The sequence below is a fragment of the Vigna unguiculata genome, chromosome 1, assembly GCF_037176805.1.
Source record: "Vigna unguiculata cultivar grain cowpea cultivar isolate G323 ecotype 2 chromosome 1, ASM3717680v1, whole genome shotgun sequence".
Lineage (NCBI taxonomy): Eukaryota > Viridiplantae > Streptophyta > Magnoliopsida > Fabales > Fabaceae > Vigna > Vigna unguiculata.
Window position 1 is genome coordinate 357,318 of NC_140792.1, and position 23,820 is coordinate 381,137.

General features: G+C 32.2%; 4 protein-coding genes across 5 annotated transcripts; 3 read left to right on the forward strand and 1 right to left on the reverse strand.

The window, feature by feature from the left end:
• Positions 1-700: 700 nt before the first annotated feature.
• TIM44-2 (translocase inner membrane subunit 44-2) lies at positions 701-6,991 on the forward strand. The gene is made up of 14 exons (XM_028084539.2): positions 701-985; positions 1,073-1,173; positions 2,007-2,090; positions 2,224-2,299; positions 2,695-2,739; positions 2,814-3,218; positions 3,296-3,364; positions 3,592-3,656; positions 3,831-3,899; positions 3,996-4,068; positions 4,935-5,039; positions 5,484-5,555; positions 5,659-5,721; positions 6,591-6,991. The coding sequence occupies exons 1-14, from the start codon at positions 905-907 to the stop codon at positions 6,720-6,722; spliced, it is 1,440 nt and encodes a 479-aa protein (XP_027940340.1). The 5' UTR covers positions 701-904; the 3' UTR covers positions 6,723-6,991.
• A 735-nt stretch (positions 6,992-7,726) lies between these two features.
• Positions 7,727-12,296, forward strand: LOC114183741 (D-isomer specific 2-hydroxyacid dehydrogenase family protein). Its single transcript, XM_085670790.1, has 10 exons — positions 7,727-7,933; positions 8,450-8,588; positions 8,900-9,044; positions 9,209-9,336; positions 9,431-9,502; positions 10,172-10,301; positions 10,395-10,501; positions 10,940-10,981; positions 11,528-11,740; positions 11,923-12,296. The coding sequence occupies exons 1-10, from the start codon at positions 7,845-7,847 to the stop codon at positions 11,989-11,991; spliced, it is 1,134 nt and encodes a 377-aa protein (XP_085526916.1). The 5' UTR covers positions 7,727-7,844; the 3' UTR covers positions 11,992-12,296.
• A 477-nt stretch (positions 12,297-12,773) lies between these two features.
• Positions 12,774-17,980, reverse strand: LOC114183751 (uncharacterized). 2 transcript variants are annotated; one of them, XR_014993567.1, is made up of 7 exons: positions 17,625-17,979; positions 17,071-17,141; positions 15,387-15,492; positions 14,674-14,806; positions 13,581-13,712; positions 13,426-13,493; positions 12,774-13,001 (listed from the first exon to the last, which is right to left on the reverse strand). XR_014993567.1 is itself a non-coding variant. In XM_085670829.1 (6 exons), exons 1-6 carry the CDS (start codon positions 17,699-17,701, stop codon positions 12,948-12,950), a joined length of 573 nt encoding a protein of 190 aa, XP_085526955.1. In that variant the 5' UTR covers positions 17,702-17,980; the 3' UTR covers positions 12,774-12,947. The 2 variants fall into 2 exon arrangements, 1 of the variants encoding a protein (XP_085526955.1); XM_085670829.1 differs by lacking the exon at positions 13,426-13,493 and having other exon boundaries at positions 17,625-17,980.
• A 3,393-nt stretch (positions 17,981-21,373) lies between these two features.
• On the forward strand, positions 21,374-23,350 carry LOC114181648 (phenylacetaldehyde oxime monooxygenase CYP71AN24-like). The gene is made up of 2 exons (XM_085670641.1): positions 21,374-22,381; positions 22,564-23,350. Exons 1-2 carry the CDS (start codon positions 21,458-21,460, stop codon positions 23,176-23,178), a joined length of 1,539 nt encoding a protein of 512 aa, XP_085526767.1. The 5' UTR covers positions 21,374-21,457; the 3' UTR covers positions 23,179-23,350.
• The last annotated feature ends 470 nt before the right edge of the window (positions 23,351-23,820 follow it).

Consider the following 23,820-nt stretch of genomic DNA (forward strand, 5'->3'; position numbering starts at 1 on the left):
AAAACCAATATGAATAGAAAAATATTTTGTAATAACTTTTAACTACAACCTTTGTTTAACAATATAAAAAAGACAGTCCTAAAATTTAAATTTTTCAAAATTATTTGAGTTATCAATCGTATTTTTCACCGTAAAAGTAGATTAAGAAGTGAAATTTAAATTTAATTTTAATTTTACAAAATGAGTTTGTAAAATAAGTTTTATATTTAATTAATTTAATTAATATAATATGAGATTTCAAATATTTCTTTTATATATATATATATATATTCCTTATATATTATTATAGCCGATAATGATTCAAAACGGATGAAATAATAAAATCAACAAAAAAAATTAAATAAATAAATATATTATGATAAACTAATATAACTTATATCTTACATTAACAAGGATATTAATATATATAAAAAAAACACTTTTTCGATTAACTAAAAAAATATATGATAATGATTCAATAGAAAAGTATGTAAATTTTGAAGTTTCAATTGAACAAAACTATTTAATAAATAATAAATTGAAAAATTAAAGTTTGTGAGGAATTTAAAATTTAATTAAGCTTAAATTTTATTATATAAAAAAGTTTGAAATATTAAACTGATGTGCAAAAGAAAAACAAACTAGCAGGCCCAAAAACGGGAACCCTAAGCCCAATAAGAAGATGCGGAGAGCTGTGTTCATTGGCTTGTGCATGGGCGTACGAAGAAGAATATTGAATCCTTTCTCAAGTGTGAAAACTCAATGTTTTGTTGTAATTGTATTTGAATGTAGCTGGTTCCTTTGTTCATACCTATTCCAATCTGCACCATCATTTCTTCTTCCTCACCCATTACAGATAAATACCAAAACCAAAGAAAAAGAAAAATTCTAGAAAGAAACGCAACTTTTCCCATACCTCACTCCAATGGCCACGCGAAAGCTGATTCGCGATTTCTTCCTCTCCAAACAATCACTTCTTCTTCCTTCGCCTCACCACCGCCACCAGGTTCCTTTCATTTCCAAAATTTATCTCTCTGTAAATTGTTTGATTATTTCTTTATTTATCATTGCTGTTGATTTGTTGCTTGTATAGGGTTGGAATAGGAATAGAAGGTTACTTCTGGGCTGGGAAGATAGACGTAGATACAGCGTCTTCAATGACTTCTCGAACAAGATTAAAGGCGAAGCTGTTAGGTATTCCTCTCTCTATCTGTCCTATCTGAATTGAATTGCACCGTGACACTTATAACTGCTATGTTCGAGTCCAACGAGCTAGGTTAGTGAATTCAATGAGCTTATTAATACGTTAAAGTATTTTAAATCTCAATTTTAACATGATTTACCAAAGCAATGCTCTTAATTTGTATTAATAAATCATAGAAGATGCTGAAGTCCAAATAAATTCGCACCTACTCCCAGAAATTTCTCCAGGCTATCTGGCAAAACTGTAGCATGTGACATAGAAAGAAGGAATTAAAACAAATATGTTGTATGGGAGTTCACTACCATTTATATACTTGCAGTGTGTTAAAAAAATATACATGCACACACACAGATACACCTGCTTTATAAGAGATTAGAGAAATAAAAATTGTTCTTGAGATATGTTTTGTACTTTGAACTGCTTGGGTTACAATTGTAAGTAGTAGCTAGTGGCATTATTTATTATCCTTGTGCATGTATTTTCTAATCTGGTTCTAATTTGGTGCATTTAATTCCTTTGTAATGTTTGTTTGGACAATAGCGGTTATATGCAAGTCACTTTCCTGAAACTAAATGAAAACATAGGCTTGACCTTGATATAGTCCTTGTATGTTTTGTTCTGTTGATTTTTTCTGAGGTTTTATTTTCTTTTATGGGTGTTACTGTTGGGTTTATATATATTTCATCATGAGGGTTGTAGTCATTTATTTTTATATAGTGTTTAACTTTGTCTATTTTATTCAATGTGAGACTTTTGACTCACACTTGGACTATTCCCAACAGTTACCGTTGCATTATTAGTGTATTGTCTTTGATGGTTGCAGAAACCAAGAATTCCAACAGTCTGTCAAGGAGCTGAAGGAAAAAGCAGATGAGCTTAAAGGGGTAAAAGAAGAGCTAAAAGAAAGGTAAGTGTTGTATTTGGTGACCATGATTTAGTATTTTTTTGTATTACTGTTAATAGGCTGTGACATACCATCGTATGTCAAGGCTGGCTCAACTCTTTAACGGAGGCCTCATATGGTTAAATGTCTGATACAGAACAAAGCAGAAAACTGAGAAGCTGTACAAACAAGTGGACGAGGTTTGGACGGAAGCTGAAGCTGCGGCAAAGAAGGTATAATCAAAGGTCATACTCAGTTTCTACTCTTGGTTAGTAATGAAAATTAGTTATGATAAAAGGGGGAAAAGAACTCACTTCTGATACTAAATAAACAACTTTGAGTTTTGCATCAATGCATAAATGGACTATGAAGTCATTGGATGTGTAATTGTGTAGAAAGTCTATTGTGGACTTGCACCGATCTTGATACAAATTTCATGGTATAGTTTTTTTTTTTTTGGTTAGGTAAAAGGATGCATACCTTAGATTTCTATTTACGTCATTCTTCCATTGTTTGTTTGTGCAGCTAATTGCGATTGTTATTAACTTTGTTCCGGGGAACTTGGTATCCATATATCTATTTTGAATAAGCTGACACGCTTCCTGGAATTTAATTGTACGTTTTGCAGGTTTCTTACAATGTTAAAGAGAAAATTTCAGCTGCAACTGAGGAGGTCTGTTTATGATCTAAAACTCTGCTCTTGAAAGTGAAATTAACAGGTTATTGATACTGCTTTTGTTTAATCAGGTGAAGGGAACTTTTGGGATAGGAAAGCAGGAATCTTCTGGATCAACTGATTCTTCAACCAAACAGGGTGCTGATGTAAATGGAGAAAATAAGACATCATCCCAGGAAGAGCAAACCCAGCAATCTGGATCTAGCAATGCTACAGATTCATTGTTTGGGAAATTTAAATCAACTATTTCCTCTCCAAATATTTCTGCTGCCTTCCAAAAATTAAAGGATGCAAAGATAGTTGACATAACCAAGAAAAGTTATGACATAGTAAAAGAGGAGTTAAGCAGTACTCCAACAAAGAGAAAGCGAGTTCCTTTTGCATCAAGTGGTGAAACAAGTACAAGAACAGACCTTGTTGTTATGCCATCTAAACAATCTTGGTGGAGTAAGAAATTTGATGAGTTCAGGGAGAAGGTAACTTGGTTGCAGTCCTTCTGTTATTGGATTTTCTGAAATGCTTTCCATTGAATTATCTTTGCTTTTTCATAAAGGTGAAAGGCCATCCAGTATCCAAGCGGTTCCTTAAGTATAGTGACCCAGTGAAGACAAAGGGCCAGGAGGTATGCTCTACTCTGGACTCCTGAGGTTCTTTGTTCTATTAAAACAATTGTGTTCCTAATGGTGGTTAGTTATATTATGATATATTGTGCAGCTTGTCTCATTTGCATTCTTAAGCATTAGTGTCCTATTTGATAATTCATGAATGTGCATGGAGAAAATGTTACATGTTTAACTTTCAAATCACATTTTTTGGCATGGTATTTTATATATTTATTGGAATTGACAGATAGTAGAGGACTTGCGCGAAAGATATGAGACCAGTGATAGCCCCATTGTTCACAAAATACAGGAGTATGTCATCAAGTTTCTCTTTGCACTCATTCTTGTTCTTTGGAATTAGATATATCAAATGATTGGTTACTGGTAATAGTTATGCATGCTACTATACTTGTCTGATTATAGTCTAAATAGTATCAATGTATGATGCGAATTTAAGCTCTAATTCACCATGAATTTATTTTTCAGTATCAATGATAGTATGTTTCAAGAGACAGATGCTGCAATTTCTTACAAGGAAATACGTCAACGGGATCCGTAGGTTCTTAAGACTTTTGTTTCTATCTTAGTGTTAGTATTTTATTGTTATTTTAGTTGCTAACATATTTTCTTTTATCTGGTTACATGGACCAGTTATTTCTCATTACCAGAATTTGTTGTCGAAGTACAGGAGGCAATAAAACCAGTGCTTAATGCTTACATCAAGGTGGGTTATAGTTTGAAGAAGAATGCTTAAAATGTGTTCTCTTTTATGTGCAATCAATTTCTCATTCCATTTTTGAATCAGGCATAGGTTCATGGCCAATACTTAGGTGTAATTCTATTTGCTATCTTACTCTAACAAGTGACACTTTACGTTTCATTGTTTTCTCATCTCTGGTCACTTGTCTTTCTTTTAGAACAAATCCTCAACATCATCACCAGTTGTAAGTTGTAACTGAAATGGATGTTTTCATGCAAAGCCTAGTTTAATCAAATAAAAAAGGGAAAACCGGATGATGATTATGATAACTTGTGGCATTGGTTATATGGTTGGAGCAGAAAATGTTATAGATCTTAGAAAGTTGGATGATATATATATATATATATATATATAAAAACTAAAAGGCTAGATTTTCTGAGTTACTGAAATCATCAGGTAAGAACACTTTTTTAATAATCATTTTGAAAAGGAAAACCAACAATTAGGTTAAACCTTTGGATTTAATGCTATGTTTAGTGAGAATCACTTTAGTGAAAAAGAAGGGAGGCAATGTCTTCAAATATGGGTTAAGAAAGATAACAATGTGCCTGGTTGGATGTGTGGGGTTCATTAACATGAAATGCTTGTTTGAAGATTTAGACTTCCTATACATGAAAAGGGCAGTTGCAGTTGTTAGTTGAAGTTGGCTACTGAAGTGGAAGAAGTTGATCGATGATAAGTTGTTAAAAACTGATACCTGTATCACTTGTTAAATACAAAACATGATAGGGATAAAGCACTTTCATCTAAGCTTTACTCTAAATCTAATTTTTTGGCTGGGCTGTATTTATGGTTTATGAATAAGACTTTGATTTTAATTATATGTTCAGGGAGATGTTGAAACATTAAAGAAGTATTGTAGTCCTGAGCTGGTTGAACGCTTGAAAGCAGAGCGTCATGCTTACCAAAGTAATGGCATATTCTTTGATAACAAGGTGAGATTTGCAATTTTCTTAATCTTTCTTGTTGCTTTCTCTGTTTAATGACTTCTTGTTTTGAATGAGGTTGTTTGGGATAGAGAGATAAAGTGAAAAAAAGAAAAACTTTAATGAGTTAAAGAAAAACAGATCTTGTGTGTGGTGATTAATAAGTTCCTATTTTAAAGCAAATATTTTCTCTTGCTGCCGCACGAATTTTCAATGAATTTCAATGTATCCGCAAGGATATGTTCCCTTATTTAACGTATTGGTGATTCAGAGAGGTTTTACCCATAAATGATGCAATTCTATATAAAGTATTTATATCCGAATTTATCTTAGTTAAGATAGTGTAACATTATATTGTGAATCTACGTAATTGTTTCTGCAACTAAACATGGTATGGTTCTTTACCTACTAGGATATTTCGTTTTTTCTTTTAATTATTTAACACTAATGCAGATTCTGCATGTATCTGATGTGGATGTAAGAGAGACCAAGATGATGGGTTCATCTCCAGTGATTATTGTAATGGTATGTAATTTATTACTTTCCGAACTTCATTGCTAATTTATAAATTTTCTTATGAAGTTGAATGAAAACTTTCATGGATGATTTTGTTACAATGAATTTTCAGTTTCAAACACAGCAAATCTACTGTGTACGTGATAGGAATGGGGCAATTACGGAAGGAGGCAAGGTAAATTCTGTGTTTTCTAACAGTTTATATTTTGTAATTGCCATATGTACAATGTGCAAAAGCTATGCCATTTGAGAGTGGGCACCTCTTATTGCCGTAAACATTTATAATGCCATTTACTTTACAGATTTTCTCTTTCCTTACCCCTTCCTTAAGAATCTCGATGAAATTTGATCCCATCTCACAATTCAATTCCATGTTTGGACATGGATAAGTAAGGTTGAATGTTATATGCATGCATATTTTTCACATTTAAATGTATACTGTGTGGAAATGCTTGGTTTCACAGTTGCACTGATATAAAATGGTTTGTTTTGTATTGAGAAAGACATGCAAATAACGTAATAATTGCACCTCATGTCTCAATGCTGTCTGCTTTTTTTTATCTGTACATCATATTCGTTTATGGTTATGGTTTTTGGTGTCGTCATGAGTAGTAAATTTTTAGTGTTGTCCTTATTTCATGTAAGTCTGATAGGACAAGTTTCTCTATAAACACTTCTATTGATAGAAATCAGAAGAAATAAAGGAGTGTAATCCACAAGCACTTGTGAGTTAAAAATAAGAAGGAAAATAAATTGAATTTTTGTACAAACTAAATTCAATTGTTCCAAAAAAAAAAAATTGGAGGAATTGTACGGAAGAGTTTCTACAAATTATTTTATGCGTAAGCTAAATTTTATGTAGAAGTTCTTTTCAATTTTCTTATTTTTTCCTCTGCCGAAAATGTGTTTGTGGAGAAACTTATCCAAAGAGACCATTAGAAATTAATGTATGACATAATCTCGGACATGTCACATGTGTGACACCACTTTCATGGAGTGACTACAACCTTTTCGATTTTTAACTATGATTTATTTCTTTGGTAGGACACAATCCACACTGTATTCTATTTTTGGGCATTACAACAAATGGATCAAGAAGATCGTGGGGAAGATGGCATTTACCTAATGTGGAGACTAAGAGAGATGCAACAGCAAGGCATCCAAGCCCTCATCTAGTTTTTGACATGACTTCCTTATCCAGGGATTTGTATAATTGAGCCTTTATATTATTCTATACTCTACCTCTGATTTTTTTCTTGGGGCCAAGTTGTTGTATCCCGGTGATTAAATCCAATAGTTTTTTTTTTTCACATACTAACTAGAAAAATAATTTGCACTTGAGTTCATTGTTTTATGTTACCTGAGCTGGGGCAACGGTTTTACTCTGCTCGCAACCCAGAAATTGTTAATATAGTGGAGACATTATTTGTTTCTTTAAAAAATAATTTATAGTACCCGGTCCGTAAAGTAAGCACTTTTCTTTGTTTATCAGAAGGTTTGGATGCACAGATTCTGATGATGAATGTGGAAATATGTCACAGAAAGACCTCCATTGAACATTTTGAATAATACAAAAATATTCTATCATTCTTATTACAGGTGAATTTATGGATTTGTAAATGCCTATGGCTATAATTCATCGGATTTAAAAACGAACGTTAAAGGCAAAGCGAAACTACTTTTTAGTTACAATTTTGAAACATGAGATGAAAAGCACGAATTGGCTGTTTTCAAGAAGAGTTACATATATACTTTTTTGTTGATGTAAATATATTTCAAGATTCTTAAAACATTCCGCAGCGAAACAAGAAGACATTTACGCGGTGTTCGGGCTGTTTCGTGTAGGAGAAGTAGAGCAAAAGTAATATGAAAATAAAATAAAAACAAAGAAGAAAAAAAGAAGAAAACGTTTTTGGATGAAAAAAAAATAGTGTTTTGTCAACGATGTTTAATTTTTCAATAGATGTTCTTTGAGGAGAACAGTGTAAATTTCCTGTTTTTATCTTTTTGAATATAGATAAAAGGAGTTGAATGAAAGTTAAAGACAAGATAAACATTCTGTTTCATATAATAAAATAAAAAAAATTACATTAAATTGTAATAGTATTCAAATCATAACTAAACATTACATAAAATTATATTACTAACATATGGTACAAAAATATTACAAAGTTGGAAATTGATAACATAAAATATATGTCAAGCAGAGTAATAATTAACAGAGAAAGCGGCGTAAACAGAGTACTGTGATCCTAAAAGAGTGGGAGAAAGAGACAGTAATGCGAAGAGTATTATATTATGTTGAGAGCTGTGTTTGGTCGAACTACTCAACGCTTGCACCATCTTCATCGCACCACAACCAAATCATTTTTCGAATACCTTCATTCGTACGTTCTTTCTTTCTCTCCTTCTTCCTTCAAATTTCAATTTACCCATATTCTCTTATCAACCCACCCCACACACCCAACTTAAAATGCCTTGAAATTCAGATTTAAATTGAATGTTCTCCCCAGCCCAGTGTTTCCGAATGAAATTGACTTAGTCTTTGTTTGACTAAATGGGGTTTGGCGATCAATTTTTCAAATATCATTTGTTTTCGAAAGATTATTTTATTTATCCGAGAAACGTAGTTCTTCAAATGCCTTTCTGGGACTACAAAAAAAAAGGAGATTTTTTTCTCGGAACAAGTTAGTTCCACCTTCCATGTGGAGAGAGTGACTGTTAAATTAACAAAGAGGAAAAAAAAAACATGAGAATGGAAGCCGCCGATGCATACAGGACTTATCTTACTCGAGCTGAATTGTCTTCAGCAAAGGATACATGTAGTCCTTACAAAGAAGTCGACTCTATTGTAGTGTTTGAATTTCATTTTTTTCTTATTTCAATATTGCTTCATGTTGTAGGACAGGCCTCATGGAGAGTAATGGGAACTTGGTAAAGCATGTTGAGAAACAAACCACTCGAGTTTTGTTTTGTGGACCCCATTTCCCTGCTTCTCATGAATATACAACAGAGTATCTGCAAAATCATGCCAATATCAAGGTAAAATATTATTGATAAGACATGTTCATCATATCCAAAAGCATGATATACCTTGTTTTCAGATGAATATAAGACAAATTTTGGCATGCGATGGAGACTACATTTCTCAATTTCCTTTCTAAGAGAAATGTTGTATCAGTTCTGCATAATTGTAACTCTTCTCAGTGCAGTTACTTGTGGTTAAGATAACTTCCAATACGATCTTTAGATTGTACTACTAGCTTTGCAGTTATACAATCTTTGTATTAATGTGAGAAAAATGTTCTCATTAGTTTTAGTTTAGATCAAAAAGCTATCTATTGCATTTGTAGGTTGATGTTCTCTCTTTTGAAGATGTGCGCAAGGATATTGCCAAGTATCATGTCTGCATAGTAAAAAGCATGAAGCTAGATTCAGACATAATTTCTCGTGCGGTTCAGATGCAACTTATAATGCAGTATGGTGTTGGGCTGGAAGGTACTGTGATTACTGTCACTTGAGGTTTAATGCAAAACATGAGGAAGATTAATGTTTTCTCATATTTATTGTAAATGTAATTTTGCATTCTATTTTGTCTTCCCTCCCATCCTGTTAAACCTCGTCGGAGTATCAAATTGATAAATAGTGAATTTTTCTCCAAGGTATTGATATTGATGCTGCAACAAAGCATGGAATCAAAGTTGCTAGGATCCCAGGTGATGCTACCGGAAATTCAGCTTCATGTGCTGAAATGGCCATATATCTAATGCTAGGTCTCCTCCGAAAGCAAGTATGATGTCTTCAATTTGAAATAAAAAAATTCCATTTTTTTCTAAATGCATTATGTTCTATTTTTGAAAAAAAAAAAAACATTGTTCATGCAGAATGAACTGCAAGTTTCCATACAACAGAAGAAGCTTGGAGAGCCAATTACTGACACTTTATTTGGTAAAACTGTGAGTGTATCGATTATTTTTGGAAAACAATAATATTCTGTTCTGCTCCCTTTCTTTTTATTCTTGTTCCTGGTTATTGTTTTTCGTAATGGTTACATGCCTCAATAGAAATGGATCTCAGCCTATTCTAACTAAATAAAAGCTATTACTTGTACTTTTAAAGCAGGAAGAAGGGGATAGATGATCAATGAAATATATTACAGATGATGCTTGGGGGGCTTACAAAACTAATATGGATAACATGTATATAAATACTGATTTTCTTTTCTGGAAGTCTAAAATTGATTGAATTAGGTTTCATTTTGTTAAACAGTATTGGGTTAAACAAATGATAAAGTTTGTGTTCTATTTGGGCTGTGAAAATTATGTTTAGTTCAGACTTCAGTTTTTGGTGTATCTGGTCAGAGTCCTTTCCTAGAACCCCTCGAGAATTGCTTACATTTTGATTTGTATAATGTCATACACAGTTTCCTAGACCAAATATTTTCTGTACTACACGCAGAAGTGATAGAGTTATGTTAAACAGTACAAGGGTAAAACAACCATGAACAGAGTAAAATTTCTCCTTTAACATTTGTTTTCCTCACAAAGTGTAATTTCTGTACATGGATTTGTTTGTGATAATTGAATGTACTGTTTGTGGAAAACTAATTTTTAATGGTAATGTAGATATTTATTTTGGGCTTTGGGAACATTGGAGTGGATTTAGCAAAGCGTTTGCAGCCATTTGGTGTACAAGTTATGGCTACAAAGCGTAGCTGGGCTTCATATGCACAAGACGTTAGCAAATTAAACAGAAGTATTTTCCTTCCCAATTTTTGTGGGCCATAACTTGTAATAAGCTTCAGTTGTTCATCTATTTGTTAACATGTTCTTTATTATTTTGTTGAAGATGATGAACGTGATCTTGTTGATGTGAAGGGTAGTCATGAAGATATATATGACTTTGCTAGGAAGGCTGACATTGTTGTTTGCTGCCTAGGATTAAACAAGGAAACGGTTGGACCTTTTGCAATCCTTCATTTATTTTATTTTAGCTACTTTTAGCCACTTCGGTTCCCTATTTGTTTTTTATTACAGTTTTTGAGATTGGTGAAAACCTATGTTTTTAAAACTATGGTAGATGGTTGATACAGATGTTGACAAATGGGTAAACACAAACATTTTGTTAGTATATTTTTTTATCCTATCTTTCTTCTCCTTTTTTCGTTTAGATACGTGTTAGAAGGTTTTGTTTCTTTTTCCTTAGCAGTAACCAACGTACTGATGCAGAATCTAAGTTGATTATTAACATAAATCTGTTTGTGCTTAAAAGCTTCTTGACATCTAGTTCTGCCTTTTTTGTAAAAGCTTTTAAGTGCATTCTGTGAACTAGGCATAATATTAATGGACTTTTTTTCATTACATCGTTGTTGACTTCGATATGATGTTTTTCAGGCTGGTATTATAAACAATAAGTTCGTATCTTCTATGAAAAAGGTGTGTTTACCATCTCAGATGAACTTCCCTGATTTACTTATTTTTCTTTTTATTAAAGTTGGGCTCATAGTGCATGTACAAGATCTTGGGAGATGGGTAAATGTTACAGTACTTTTGGTATATATTATCTTTGATACCTCAGTATGAAATATTTTCAAATGGAAACTATTGAATAACTTACGAATTTCAATAGAAGAAACTTTTCCTGTTAGCCTCTGTTGGAATAAAAGTACCTATCAAGGAGATCGTACTTATTTTTCTTTTTATTGAAATTAGTCTCATAATGCATGTACAAGATCTTGGGAGATGGACGGGACCTGTCATTTTATGATGAGTGATTTTTAGCTGTTTTTACCATTCTCATTTTGTTTTCTGACACAGTGTGAAGTCATTGCAAATTTATTAGTTCTCCTGCTAACACCACACCACATTATCTGTAGAAAAACAAGCAAATGCAACATTAATGAAATATCATTTGGTTTAATTTGCTAGTTAGTTGTAACTTTTTAATGAATTTCCTTTGTATTAAGCAATTGTATATTTCAGGGTGCGCTTCTGGTAAATATTGCTAGAGGTGGTCTTGTGGACTATGAGGCTGTGATAAAAAACCTTGAATCAGGTCACTTAGGAGGGTTAGGCACTGATGTTGCTTGGACCGAGCCGTTTAACCCTGATGACCAGATATTTAAATTTAAGAATGTTATCATGACTCCTCATGTTGCAGGCGTTACTGAACATTCTTATAGATCCATGGCTAAGGTGTGTAGAATCCATAAAAAAGTCATTTTGCCTATGCTTAATTGCTTTTTTAATTTATTTTTCTGAATTATATATGCTATCATTGAATATATATTAAGAGAAAAGAGAGAGAGAGAGAGAGAGAGAGCACCAATAAACTCCTGTCAAATCTGATACTTTTCTTGCCTGTTGTTCTGCTGCAGACTGTTGGTGAAGTTGTTCTTCAGCTTCATGCCGGGCTTCCTTTGACAGGAATAGAGTTAGTTAATTGATTTAGTGCAAAAAAATAATTTCATTATCGTCCACTTCCAGAATTTTATAATTTAAGAAGAATTCTGAGGTGCCAAAACTCTGCATTTTGAAAAGAAAACTAAGATAAAGCTATGTTATGTGTTGTCCATTTGTTGTTTCCATCGTTGTAAATGACCAATTGTTCTTTAGTAGTGGGCTGTGGAAACGAAATGAACGTTCTGTTATATGCAGACAACTAATATCACTGAATGATGTTTATTACAAGTAATGGTTTGATTTTGGATCCCATTACCATGATTGGAAATACATGACTAAGTTGTAGGAAGGACTAACTGTGATTTGTAATGCATGAAATCTTGAAATTATGTTACTTTGGATAACATAAGCAGATGTGCAGATGTTATACTTTAGTTAGAGTACTTAAAAGCATGTTTTGCGGTGCTTATTGCTTTGACGTCAAAGTCATATGAATGGCTTATTTACATTTTCATTCCTGCCATTTTAATTTTTGGTCATTTCTATACAGAAAGAATGAAAGCATATTGCAGGGAAGAAATAATATGTTTCTAATTACTTCTGTCAATGATACAAATGAAATGACCAGTTTCGATGTTTACTGAGAAAATGGATACTTAAGATTGAAAGTGGAGTATTTTGTTGACAATTTTAATGTTTAATCCATCTTTTTGATGGTTGTTTTTACCCTGCAAGTTAATAAAATTTATCAGCATTTTAATTCTTTTAATATTTATCTAGCACTTCGAAAAATGCTTTCTAAGCTGATGTTAAAAAATCAAGTATATAGATCTAATTATATATTATGTATTTTATATTTCAAAGAATGATTTAATGTTAAATTATTGAAGACACATTATACAGATAAGACTACATTACAATTATATTAAAATACTACAAAGGGGCAATGAAAGAGGCAAATGTAAATAATACTTAAAATTAAAGATAGATATTTATAACATTAATCCGTAAGCTTGGACTTCATCAGGGGTTCTCGTTCGAGTGAACCAAGTTCCTGAAAGGTCATAAGTGTTATCACATTAGTTTCTAAAAATTAAGAAAATGTTAAATAAGTCTTTGAAATGGGAAATCCTTTTCCTATGATTTTAGACTAACATGATTGTCTACTAATGTTTTCACAATTTGTTTTTCTTAATTTCTTTTAATCCAGATATTAATGTGACAACTTCCAACATTTTAGACAAAAGTGGCTTTCCTGAATTTAGATATTTTGGTTGGAAAAATCACACTAAATAAAGAACTATTTTTGGAACATTTTTAAAAATATTATACATATGATTTATATGTCTTTTCTAAGCATTTTACTACTTGAACCTAAGAAAGTTGTTTTTTTTTTAATAAAAACAAAAGTTACACATGTGGGGTGCTTAGAAATACTGACTACAACATGAGAGATATAATAACATCAGATTACATACCTTACAAAAACATAGTTTACAGATAGGATACATTGTTATCAATCTCAGCATTACAAGTCTTTGTTATTCTGTACAATTTATGTCACGCAAGAACATATGAGTGAATGACTACAAAGAAATTTTGTGACAATGCTACTTTTTCAAACAGCCCTTACCTTCAGCTTTATTTCTGAGTTCTTTGGACTTGAAGGACTTGAGAATTTATGTACCAGAATTTTGAAGAACGGTAAAAACACTACAAATAGAGTACCTAAAATGATCGGTGAAGCAGCAAGCCACCCTAATAACTGCAAAAGTTTGATAAAAAAGGGATTTTAAAAATTGAGCAGAACAAATTTTGGAAAGGGCATCAAACATGAACATTGCAGAAAGCAAAAATGATTCAAGCGGAAGGCATTTGTGAGGGCTAGAAACATGAAGTAATCCAGCATACATTGAAAAACCATATCCAAGGGGAAAAGTTAACAGCTTTCTGAATCTCTAGGTACAAAAGCATTCCGATATAAAGCACAGAATAGAAAGATTTACTGTCACTGTATCACAAAAGAGACTTAAGTGGTAAAAACCATTCCACTGTTCATAACTTTTTTATCAATAAATTTCGATTTAAACAAATTCAGAAGAGAAGACTTAAAAAAACATGAATGATGTCTGTTTGAGTGCACTGAATAGCACCAGAAGTGAAGTTATGTATATACTAAAATACAGCAATTAACAAAAAATGACATAAAACACAAAAACTGCAATTAGGAATGACAGAGCATAGCACATCAGTGCTCCATTTAAGCATCCAATACAATGAAATAAAAACCTAGCCAACTCCTCAAGTATGTTGAAGTAAAAAAAAAAAAAAGACTAAAGGTGCAATAAATTACATACTAAAATGAAAAGCATAAAAATATAGCTAGTTTACAAAATGAGAGATCAACATTACACTATGCCTTTCTTGTTAGAGGAAAATAGGAAATACAACAAAAAGATGTGTGCTTATAGTGGAGTCACAGTTGAGACAAATTTTAAAATCTTCAATTAAAAATTGAATAGAAAAGTAAACGACAGGGACAAGATTGACTATTGGTTAATAAATCAGCTGTAAATTAAGTCAATGCTCCATTTGAAACTTCAAACTAAGGTAAAGTGGCACATATGGGAAGAGAAGAAATGAATGTACTGTTTTTATTAAATTTTGGGTACACATGTCTATATTTAAGACAAATCCACAAGAAAACATTATGTGATAGCACCTACCGCATGGGCAATGCTTAATAGGACTTCATGTGAAGCTTCGCCGGTAAAGACTTTCTTTAAAGCATCAGATGTTAAAGGGAAATGAGATCCACCAGTGATAATTTCACCAAAGCGTAGAAATGGTACAACCAAACTGAAATAACAAATAAAAACAAACAACAATGTACAAACAAGAGTATAATTAATATGTATATATAAGCTATTACGAAAAAAAAGCATTGGTCTAGAAATAAGAAAACTAAACTGAAATAACAAATAAAAAAGCAAATACCCATGTACAAAAAAGAGTTAAATCAATAGTTAAACGCACACATATGTATATATACTCTATTATGGAAAAAAAGGGAAAATTATAATCTAGTAATAAGAAGAACATCTGCTGCACGGATTTATTTCTTTACGAAACAAATTTAAAACAAAATGAATTTCCAATTAGGAACCCTTTCTTTGAACATAGAAACATGTTTCTGAATGAACATAATTTGAATCATATATAACCCTTCCAATTAAAATTTGGATGACTAGACCCTTCATTAAGTTTTGTTAGGTTTTCCAAAAGGCAGTTCTAACAAAATTAAAGTCATAAAATTATTTATAAGATATTTGCACAAAATTTTTAATTATAGCATGGCCAACAAAATAAAAGTTCAATGATAAATAATTCCCCAAAGAGAAGGAAAGTAGATGCAAAGAGAACACGGAATACATGTTACCTCAACTCTATTGGAGTAGCAATGAAGTTCGCTAGCATCACAGTTGGAGCATGGCAAAGTCGTCCAAGCAACGCAATAGCCACCCCACAGAGGAATACAGTGACACCTATTTGAAAAACATTAGTATATCAACAAATTATAGAAGAATGTGTCATTATTTCTCAGATATCTAATTAACAGCACATTTGCTTCTTTTGGTAGTCTTGTGATGCATTTGATAGGTTGAATCAGTTTATACTTTATACTTAATTCTAGTTGCTGCTCAATCTTGAAATCATACATTTTTGGGATTATGTCAGTCACGTTGCATTTTCCATGAGCTGCATCTCTATTCTCTGGAGTTAATTGAAAGATATAGTTTTCGGAAATTAGAGAGAGAATAAACTGATTATGCTAGTTTGCTACCAATACTAGACTGTGGTTACCTAGAGATTGTAATGCAAAACTAATTAATTTAAAATTGACTGTTCAGACCTCAAGACAAAACAGATGAAACATGTTAGACAGCCAATTAAGAATCCTATCCCAATCATTACCCTGGATGAACAGATACTTGCCTTTTCTGTTGGAAGCCACTTCAAATATTCAGACAGAAATCAGTGCTTTATGCAACAGCCAAATTCCATTTTCCCAGAAAAAGACCCAGCAGGTAAGCCTGGCTAAGTTTAGGCCCAGGGCAGGTGATTCTCAACTTATCAGCATATTTATCATTAGGAATCAATTGAGTCTGACTAAATTCCTCCTTTGCAAAGTTAACAATTATTATATATTATGTTAACCGATGTAATGTTAGGGTAACCATTGAAGAAAGAAATTGTAATACATTCTTTTCAACAATGCTGATGCACACAAAACTAGTAATAGTAGATATAACTTTGTTTTGTGTGTTGTGCCAGTATCAACTGTTATTAAGTTTTTATATATGAATAAATTATCTTAATGATGGATAGATTTCCTCCCTCTTTGGTTAATAGACTGGGACAATATCTAACGGTTATACAAAAATAGTTGTTTCTATTTTGCTTAACCTGGATCATGGATGTACTTGCTCAGAGAAAGGTATTTATGAAGAAAAGGCCCATCATGAAGAATACTTAGCCTCCAACACCAGTCAATTGAGATAAAAATATGCTGACATGAAGTGCCAAAACTCAAATTAACATGGCTGACCGAGTTGGTCATGTCTCCTTTCAGTTTTCCCTAATTCAAAAGTTAGTGCAGCATGAAGCTTCCCTTTATGTGGTTCTATACTAACATATTGAATGTATAACCCCTCTAAGATGCCTAGTGTTTTAGAAAAGAACTCACCACATCACATATCTGAAGCCACTTTTTGTTGTCACCAATTACAACACAAGTATATAGTTAACGTTCTACATACTAGATAGTAACATTCTATATTTATTTTCCTCCACCCTGAAATTTATATTAACTTCACTAGATCCATAATGCATGTATGGGGAAAAGGTTCTCTACCCTTTGTGACACACGCATCACATTATAAATCAGAAGGAAAATCAAGTTAAAATGGTAGAGATGCTGAGCATAAATGCTGGACAACAAACAGAACCTTATTCAATCTACATGTATGCAAGTAAGTAGCAAATGAAACAAATAAATCATCTTCTAAGTTGATTCCAACATAAATGACTATATAATCCCAGGTGGGTTAATTACAACGTACCACATATAGGAAACACTCCCAATGTAAGACCAAGAGCAGCAGAAAAAGCCAACTGCTTTGGTTCAGCTCCTCTGAAAAAAAAAATGCCAAAATTATCTATCTACCTTCACGAGCCTAATTGTCATAACAAATGATAGATATTCAAAGACTTCCAAAGGCAAAACAAGACAACTATTTCACTTCCATAAAAGCAATTGATTTTTCATTTTCCAGCATAATACGCATTCTTACATGGCTTCTCCAAGGTGGATAGAAAGAATAAGCCACAACCATGAATGTACATAGCCAGGCTCCAACAAGAGGCCACTCAAAAATTGTCCTTTTAAATAAGATATACACAGAGTACTACACTCCCAACCCTAATTCGTTCTAGAAAGGGAGTAATTAAAATGAGGAACAAATATATTATCCATCATGAATATCCAATGCAATGGAAAACCAAATTTAAGAAAAAATAGATGACAGATAAAATCAGACGCAGCAACGATTCAGAAAAGAAATACCAATAGCCGATCAGAGAAAGAGAGGGCAAAAACGAAACTTTTGAAGAGTACCTGCGGACAATGGCGAGAAGGGGATCGGTGACCTTCTTTTGGAACCAATTGGGTGCTACCACTTTCCCACTGGCCATCTTCGTCAAAAGTTTCAAAATTCAACTTCCAACTTGGAAGGGTATTCACCAAATTGAGACACCACCCAGATATTCAAAACCAGAGAATTAGGGTTTCTCTAACCTCACCTCCAATCCAATGAAAATAAAATAAAAAATTGTAAAACCAATTATTCTTTATTTGTGAGAGAAAGTACATAAATTTGAGTAGCTTAATTGATTGATTGAATATGGGAAACAGAAGAATTGAGAACTGAAAATTGCTAAAGTTGGTGAGAGAGGTATTAGGGGAAAGGTTAAATATGCATCTTCTACTCATCCTTGCCCTCTCAATTTCAATGCAATCATTGGATCACATACCTAATTTTAATAACTTTAATAACATGTAAAAAAAACTTTAATAACTTTAATAACATGTAAAAAAACTAATTAAATGCATTAATTAGGACCTTTATAGTACAAACTTAACGTCTCAATTTTTTATTTTTTACATTCACTTAACAACTTGCAATTATTTTAATAATTTATTTATACATTTAATTTTAAAGTTATCTTTCGTATTATATATATATATATATATATATATATATATATATATATATATATATATATATAAATTATGAACCTATAAACATTTCGTTTGAGTGGAGGAAAGAAAATGACATTTTAAAGTTTCTATCTTTCTGTAGAGAAACTGCTATTAAGAATGTATAAAAAAATTTAACTATACCTTTTGAGATATTTTTAACAAAATATGTTCTGAAATATATATTATTAATTTAAGTTTTAATTGTTCTGAAATATCTAATAATAATTTTAAGTTATTATTTTGTATTTCACATTGATATACCATTTTATTGTTTTTAAAAACAATAAAATATTCCCGATTGTAACATATATTAAAGTTTGTTATTAAACATTGTTGTTAACGTCTTGAGTTAATAATAATATTATGAATTAAACTTTTTTTACCATAAAATTAAAATTAAAATTAGTCATTATTTAAAATTTAAAATTTGTTTTATACTTAATTTTAGAAAGTAATAAATTTAGTTTTGTTCGATGTGACAGGGTTTTTCACTTAAGACATATGTCATGTTGACGTGTCACTTGATAAGTATGGTCCACGTTACAAAAATTAATTTTGTTAATTAAATTAAAAATTTTCAAAAAATGTGTATTTTTCTCTTATTTTCATCTTATCAAGCATTAAACTCATAACCTCAAACATTTAGTAAGGAAGTTTTGATTTAGCAAGAATCTGAATGAACAAAAGTCACTATTTAATTCTGCTTTCAATTTCTGTTTTTTTTTTTCATCTCAATGTAATTTATAGTTGGTTAAATATGGTTTTGATTTCTAACTTTCACTGAATTTTAGAATTAGTTTATTTCAAAATTTTGAAATTTTGAACCAATTCAGTATTTCATCTTTTTAAATGTGTGGATTTAGTCCTTCTAATCAAATTCTTTTAGGTTTATTTGATGTTTCGCACACGTTTCATACTAGTAGTTGACTTAATATTAAAATAAAAATGTGTTAAACGGTGTAAACAACTCAAAAACAATATACAATCATCAAATATGTATGAAATATCAAATAAACTTAACAAAATTTGATTAAAAGAACGAAATCCACTTATTTTGGAAGATGAAAAACTAAATTGATCCAAAATTTTAAAATGAACTAATTTTAAAATTCATTGAAAATTAAAGAACCAAACACGTATTTAACCATTTATAGTTGAATGTGATCACGCATATTTAAAAAATACATACACAGGCACGATTGTGTTTATACTAGTATAAACAATAAATCTTATTCTAAAGACTCCTAAAAACTGACTAAAGGATAATGCTCTAAGAGAATCCAAAGAATACTTAATAACATTAAATCAAATTAAGTTCTTAAACTCAATATAGTGATGAATTGTAATGCGTGTTGTTGTTTTATAGATCAAAATTTTAAGTGAAGCACTTTTTGAAAGAAAATGGTATGAGTTTAGATTTTATAATGATGTTTTCTCTGTTACTTTTTGTATTGTGTCTTTAAAATACATTGATAATCATTTATTTTTAAATTTTAAAATATATTACAATTATCTTTAGAACACCAAAATAATGTGTTTTTAATACTTAGTAAAGGACAATACAAAAGAACTTAGCAGAGAAATCGAATTCGAAGTGACACATGAATGTTTTGTGATGATTATCATAATATCTTGTCTGCAGCAACTAGGTGGGATTAGATGTTTGGTTTCTTGTTTTTCATCTTCTTCCACTCATTGTTATGGCCAAATTAAGTGACATTTGAAGTTTAAAAAATTGTATGATGAAATATCTGAGCAGAAGATAAAGATAAAGGTGGAGAAAAGCAATGGCAAGCAAAAAGTGGAGCATACTTACAAAATTTGCATGGTAAGTTTCACGTGAGTTTTAAAGGGAAATTATTGATCGGGAATGACAAACACGAATCACTGTTTCGACCACTATCTCTACTTAAAATGGCTCTTATCAATGTCTCAATGTAACAAATTTTGTTGTTTCATATAAGAATGATGACAAATAGTATGTTTCAACCACGATTTGTAGTTTGCACTTATTGTTATACTATAATCTAATTCTGTCTTTAGTTGGAGCGTGCCCTTCAACATATTCAACCACAATAGTGATTGCGTCGTGTGATAGATGTGATTACATATAACAATGCACTCAAGGTTCAATAAGATTTGTGGTTGCATCCACATGGATTTGGGAAAGGCATTCATCTTCAAAATTCAACCAAAAGTTCTACCAAAAGGCTATGACTCCATTCACATCCGTGTGAGAGACACATTCATATACAAAATTGCATCATAGTATTGATGCATCCACATAATTGTCAGGGAAAGACTCAAAAATATTTATTTCATAAGTTTGACTACAAGGATAAGGAGTAGATATGTCAATTTGACCAATTGTCGATCTAAACCCAGTCCTAAAAAACTCTTATTTTATTAGTCTACCAAATGAGTAAGCTAAAAATATGTCAATTTCCAAAGTTTCATCTTAAAAGTGGATTAGAATTAGGATCTAAGTAGGTTTAGACCAACAACAAGACTTTAATTAAATTTTAAATAATTTTCATAATTCTCATAAGTATGTTCAATGTGTATATGAATTCTATCGACCTTAGCCTAATCTAGATGCAACTTAGTTTGAATCCAACTTGAACGACCTACTTGATTCAGACTCGACTTAACTCTATTTATCTTGACCTAATACTCACTCAAAGACCGATCTATGGGTTGATCTTGACCTATAAAATTTTGTTTCCATTTTGGCATTGTGAGTTTTTGTTATGTAAGTTTTTTCACACAGTAGGCTTTTTGGTCCTAACCCTGAGCCAAACTCTATGGGCTGGCACAAATTATGAGGTCTACATGAGAGTGAAAGCATCCATATGGGTATGGAAAACATAATCATATGAAAGGTTCAACCACATGCTATAGGTGCACCTCATGTCTGTGCTACAGCAGCATCCTATGTGTGTGAAAAATGTGCTTAAACAAAAATTGCACTAGGAGTTCGACTTCTGCGTCATAGTTGAGCCCACATCACTATGTAAAATACATTCATACAAAAAAATCTTCAATCACATTATCTCATACCAAACAGAACACTCAAAACACTGTATATATATCGTACTAAGATGGATAATGAACATGAGTAAGGTGGATATGCCTATATATATGTATGTCTGGTGTGAGTGGTAGATGAGTGTGGGTGGATATAAACAATGGCTTCTATAGAATGGCCTCATACCATAGCTTTTCTTTCTTCTACTTCTTATCCATATTTTCTCTTTTTTCTTCTTTCCATTGCTGTGTTGAAGCTAACAAGAAGATCAAAAAACAAAGCCAGTTTCAATCTGCCTCCATCACCAACAAAGTTACCAATCATTGGCAATCTTCATCAGATAGGCACATTGCCGTATCGTTCTTTCAGTTCCCTTTCACAAAAGCATGGTTCTCTCATGTGGTTGCAGCTGGGGCAGACTCAGACTTTGGTGATTTCATCAGCAGATTTGGTGAGGGAAATCATGCAAACTCAGGACTTAGCCTTCTCAAACCGACCCAAAATCGCAGCAGCAAGGTATATACTGTACGGAGGTAATGACATTGGTTTTTCATCCTATGGAGAAAGCTGGAAACTGAAAAGAAAAATATGTTCCCTTGAACTTCTGAGTGCCAAAAGGGTGCACTCATTTGGCCTCATCAGGGAACAAGAGGTTGCAGATTTGGTCAAAAAGATAGGTGAAGCAAGCTTGAGAGATGCATCCTCTGTGAATCTAAGTGAGTTGCTTCTTGAAGCATCAGACAACATCATTTGTAAATGTGCTCTTGGACAGAAGTACAGTAACAACAGGGTCAAAGAGCTTGCAAGGAGGTTGATGATTCAACTTGCAGTTCACACTGTGGGGGATCTCTTTCCCTTGCTGAGTTGGGTTGATTTTCTAACTGGCAAAATTCAAGAATTCAAAGCCATTTTTGAAGCATTTGATACCTTATTAGATGAGCTAATTGAGGAGCATAAGAAGGTTCAGAGTGAAGCTGATCACTGCTCCACCGAGAAGGGCTTTGTGGATATCCTCATCCAACATCAGAAGAATGCCATGCCTGATTCTGAGCTCACCAATAACGACATCAAATCGATTCTACTGGTTTTCCTCCTTTTCTATTCTATTGCCTTCTTTTTATTGTTTTTCTCAAACACTTACTATCCAAAATAGAACAAATATAGCGTTAACATACAATATGTTCTTACCAAATGGAAAATTTTGTATGTCAAAACAAAAGTGGAGTTGAGAATTATTTATTACTAATACTACTTTTACAATTTCAGGATATGTTTTCAGCAGGAAGTGACACAACTGCATCAACACTAGAGTGGGCCATGGCAGAGCTGATGAGAAATCCAATGAAGCTGAAGAAAGCTCAGGAAGAGGTGAGAAAAGTTGTAGGGAATAAATCAAAAGTGGAAGAAAATGACATAAACGAAATGGAGTACATGAAATGTGTAGTGAAAGAAACTCTGAGGTTACATCCAGCTGCTCCACTCTTGGCTCCAAGAGAGACATCATGTGCATTAAAACTCAGAGGATATGATATTCCTGCAAAAACACTGGTATATGTGAATGCATGGTGGATTCAGAGGGACCCTGAAGTTTGGGAAAAGGCTGAAGAGTTCATTCCAGAGAGACATGGTGAGAAGCATGTTGTTCCTTTGAAAGGCCAATTCATTCCATTTGGTTTTGGGAGAAGGGCATGCCCTGGAATGAGTTTTGGAGTTGTTAGTGTTGAGTATACACTGGCCAACCTTCTTTACTGGTTCAATTGGAAGCTCCCTTCATCTCATTCTTCTGCACAAGACATAGACATGAGTGAGACATATGGGCTTATTACCTCCAAAAAAGTGCCACTTCATTTCAAACCAGTTCCCTTTGAACCAAGTTTCTGATTTTCTATGAACTCATTTTATGCTGTGATTGATTCTGCTGGTGTGTAATGAGTGTGCTAAGTGGTGTTGTTAACTATGTAAGATTATGTTATATATGTCTTATTTCAGAAATGTCATCTCTTATATTCTCACCTGCAACTTTATGAAGAAAAACTATTTCAGAAATGTCTTAGCTTTGTTTGCATTTTCTGGTTGTGTTATTCGGAGCCTTTGATTATTGCACCTTTCTATGCCTTGTTGACATTATGCAGACATACTTTGATATGAAGGGAAATGGTTGGTTTTAAAATTCTGGAGATAAAATTTAAAATTTTCTGAATGATTAAAAACAGTATTATAGATTGAAATGCATAAAGATTTTGATTACTAACTGTTAAAGATATTTCCTATGACCTTGCAAATCAAAGAAATGGACGGTGACTTTGACATCTAACAAAAATAGAAGAAAGTGATTCATGTGGTTCTAAATTATCCCTGTGAGACAACTTGTCCTTGTATATATTTCAATTTCTGGAAAAAACATGTTTCTATAGAAGATGAAAGTTGATGTGACTGGTTTATTTTCTGTTCATGTGTGAGGTTCCACCATCTTTTAACAAACTTAACAATAATATATTACATATTATATTATTTATTTAACAA

What these genes read in the sequence shown, in the direction of transcription:
- LOC114181648 (XM_085670641.1), top strand. Translation starts at nt 21,458, where the DNA reads ATGGCTTCTATAGAATGGCCTCATACCATAGCTTTTCTTTCTTCTACT. An exon ending in ACATCAAATCGATTCTACTG is followed by an intron (nt 22,382 to 22,563) that starts GTTTTCCTCCTT and finishes TTACAATTTCAG; the next exon opens with GATATGTTTTCAGCAGGAAG.
- TIM44-2 (XM_028084539.2), top strand. Translation starts at nt 905, where the DNA reads ATGGCCACGCGAAAGCTGATTCGCGATTTCTTCCTCTCCAAACAATCA. An exon ending in TTGATGAGTTCAGGGAGAAG is followed by an intron (nt 3,219 to 3,295) that starts GTAACTTGGTTG and finishes TTTTTCATAAAG; the next exon opens with GTGAAAGGCCATCCAGTATC. An exon ending in TGCTTAATGCTTACATCAAG is followed by an intron (nt 4,069 to 4,934) that starts GTGGGTTATAGT and finishes TTATATGTTCAG; the next exon opens with GGAGATGTTGAAACATTAAA.
- LOC114183751 (XM_085670829.1), bottom strand. Translation starts at nt 17,701, where the DNA reads ATGGCCAGTGGGAAAGTGGTAGCACCCAATTGGTTCCAAAAGAAGGTC. An exon ending in CTTCTCGCCATTGTCCGCAG is followed by an intron (nt 17,142 to 17,624) that starts GTACTCTTCAAA and finishes TTTTTTTTTCAG; the next exon opens with AGGAGCTGAACCAAAGCAGT. An exon ending in ACTCAGAAATAAAGCTGAAG is followed by an intron (nt 13,002 to 13,580) that starts GTAAGGGCTGTT and finishes ATGACCTTTCAG; the next exon opens with GAACTTGGTTCACTCGAACG.
- LOC114183741 (XM_085670790.1), top strand. Translation starts at nt 7,845, where the DNA reads ATGTTGAGAGCTGTGTTTGGTCGAACTACTCAACGCTTGCACCATCTT. An exon ending in TAGGTCTCCTCCGAAAGCAA is followed by an intron (nt 9,337 to 9,430) that starts GTATGATGTCTT and finishes TTGTTCATGCAG; the next exon opens with AATGAACTGCAAGTTTCCAT. An exon ending in ACACTTTATTTGGTAAAACT is followed by an intron (nt 9,503 to 10,171) that starts GTGAGTGTATCG and finishes ATGGTAATGTAG; the next exon opens with ATATTTATTTTGGGCTTTGG.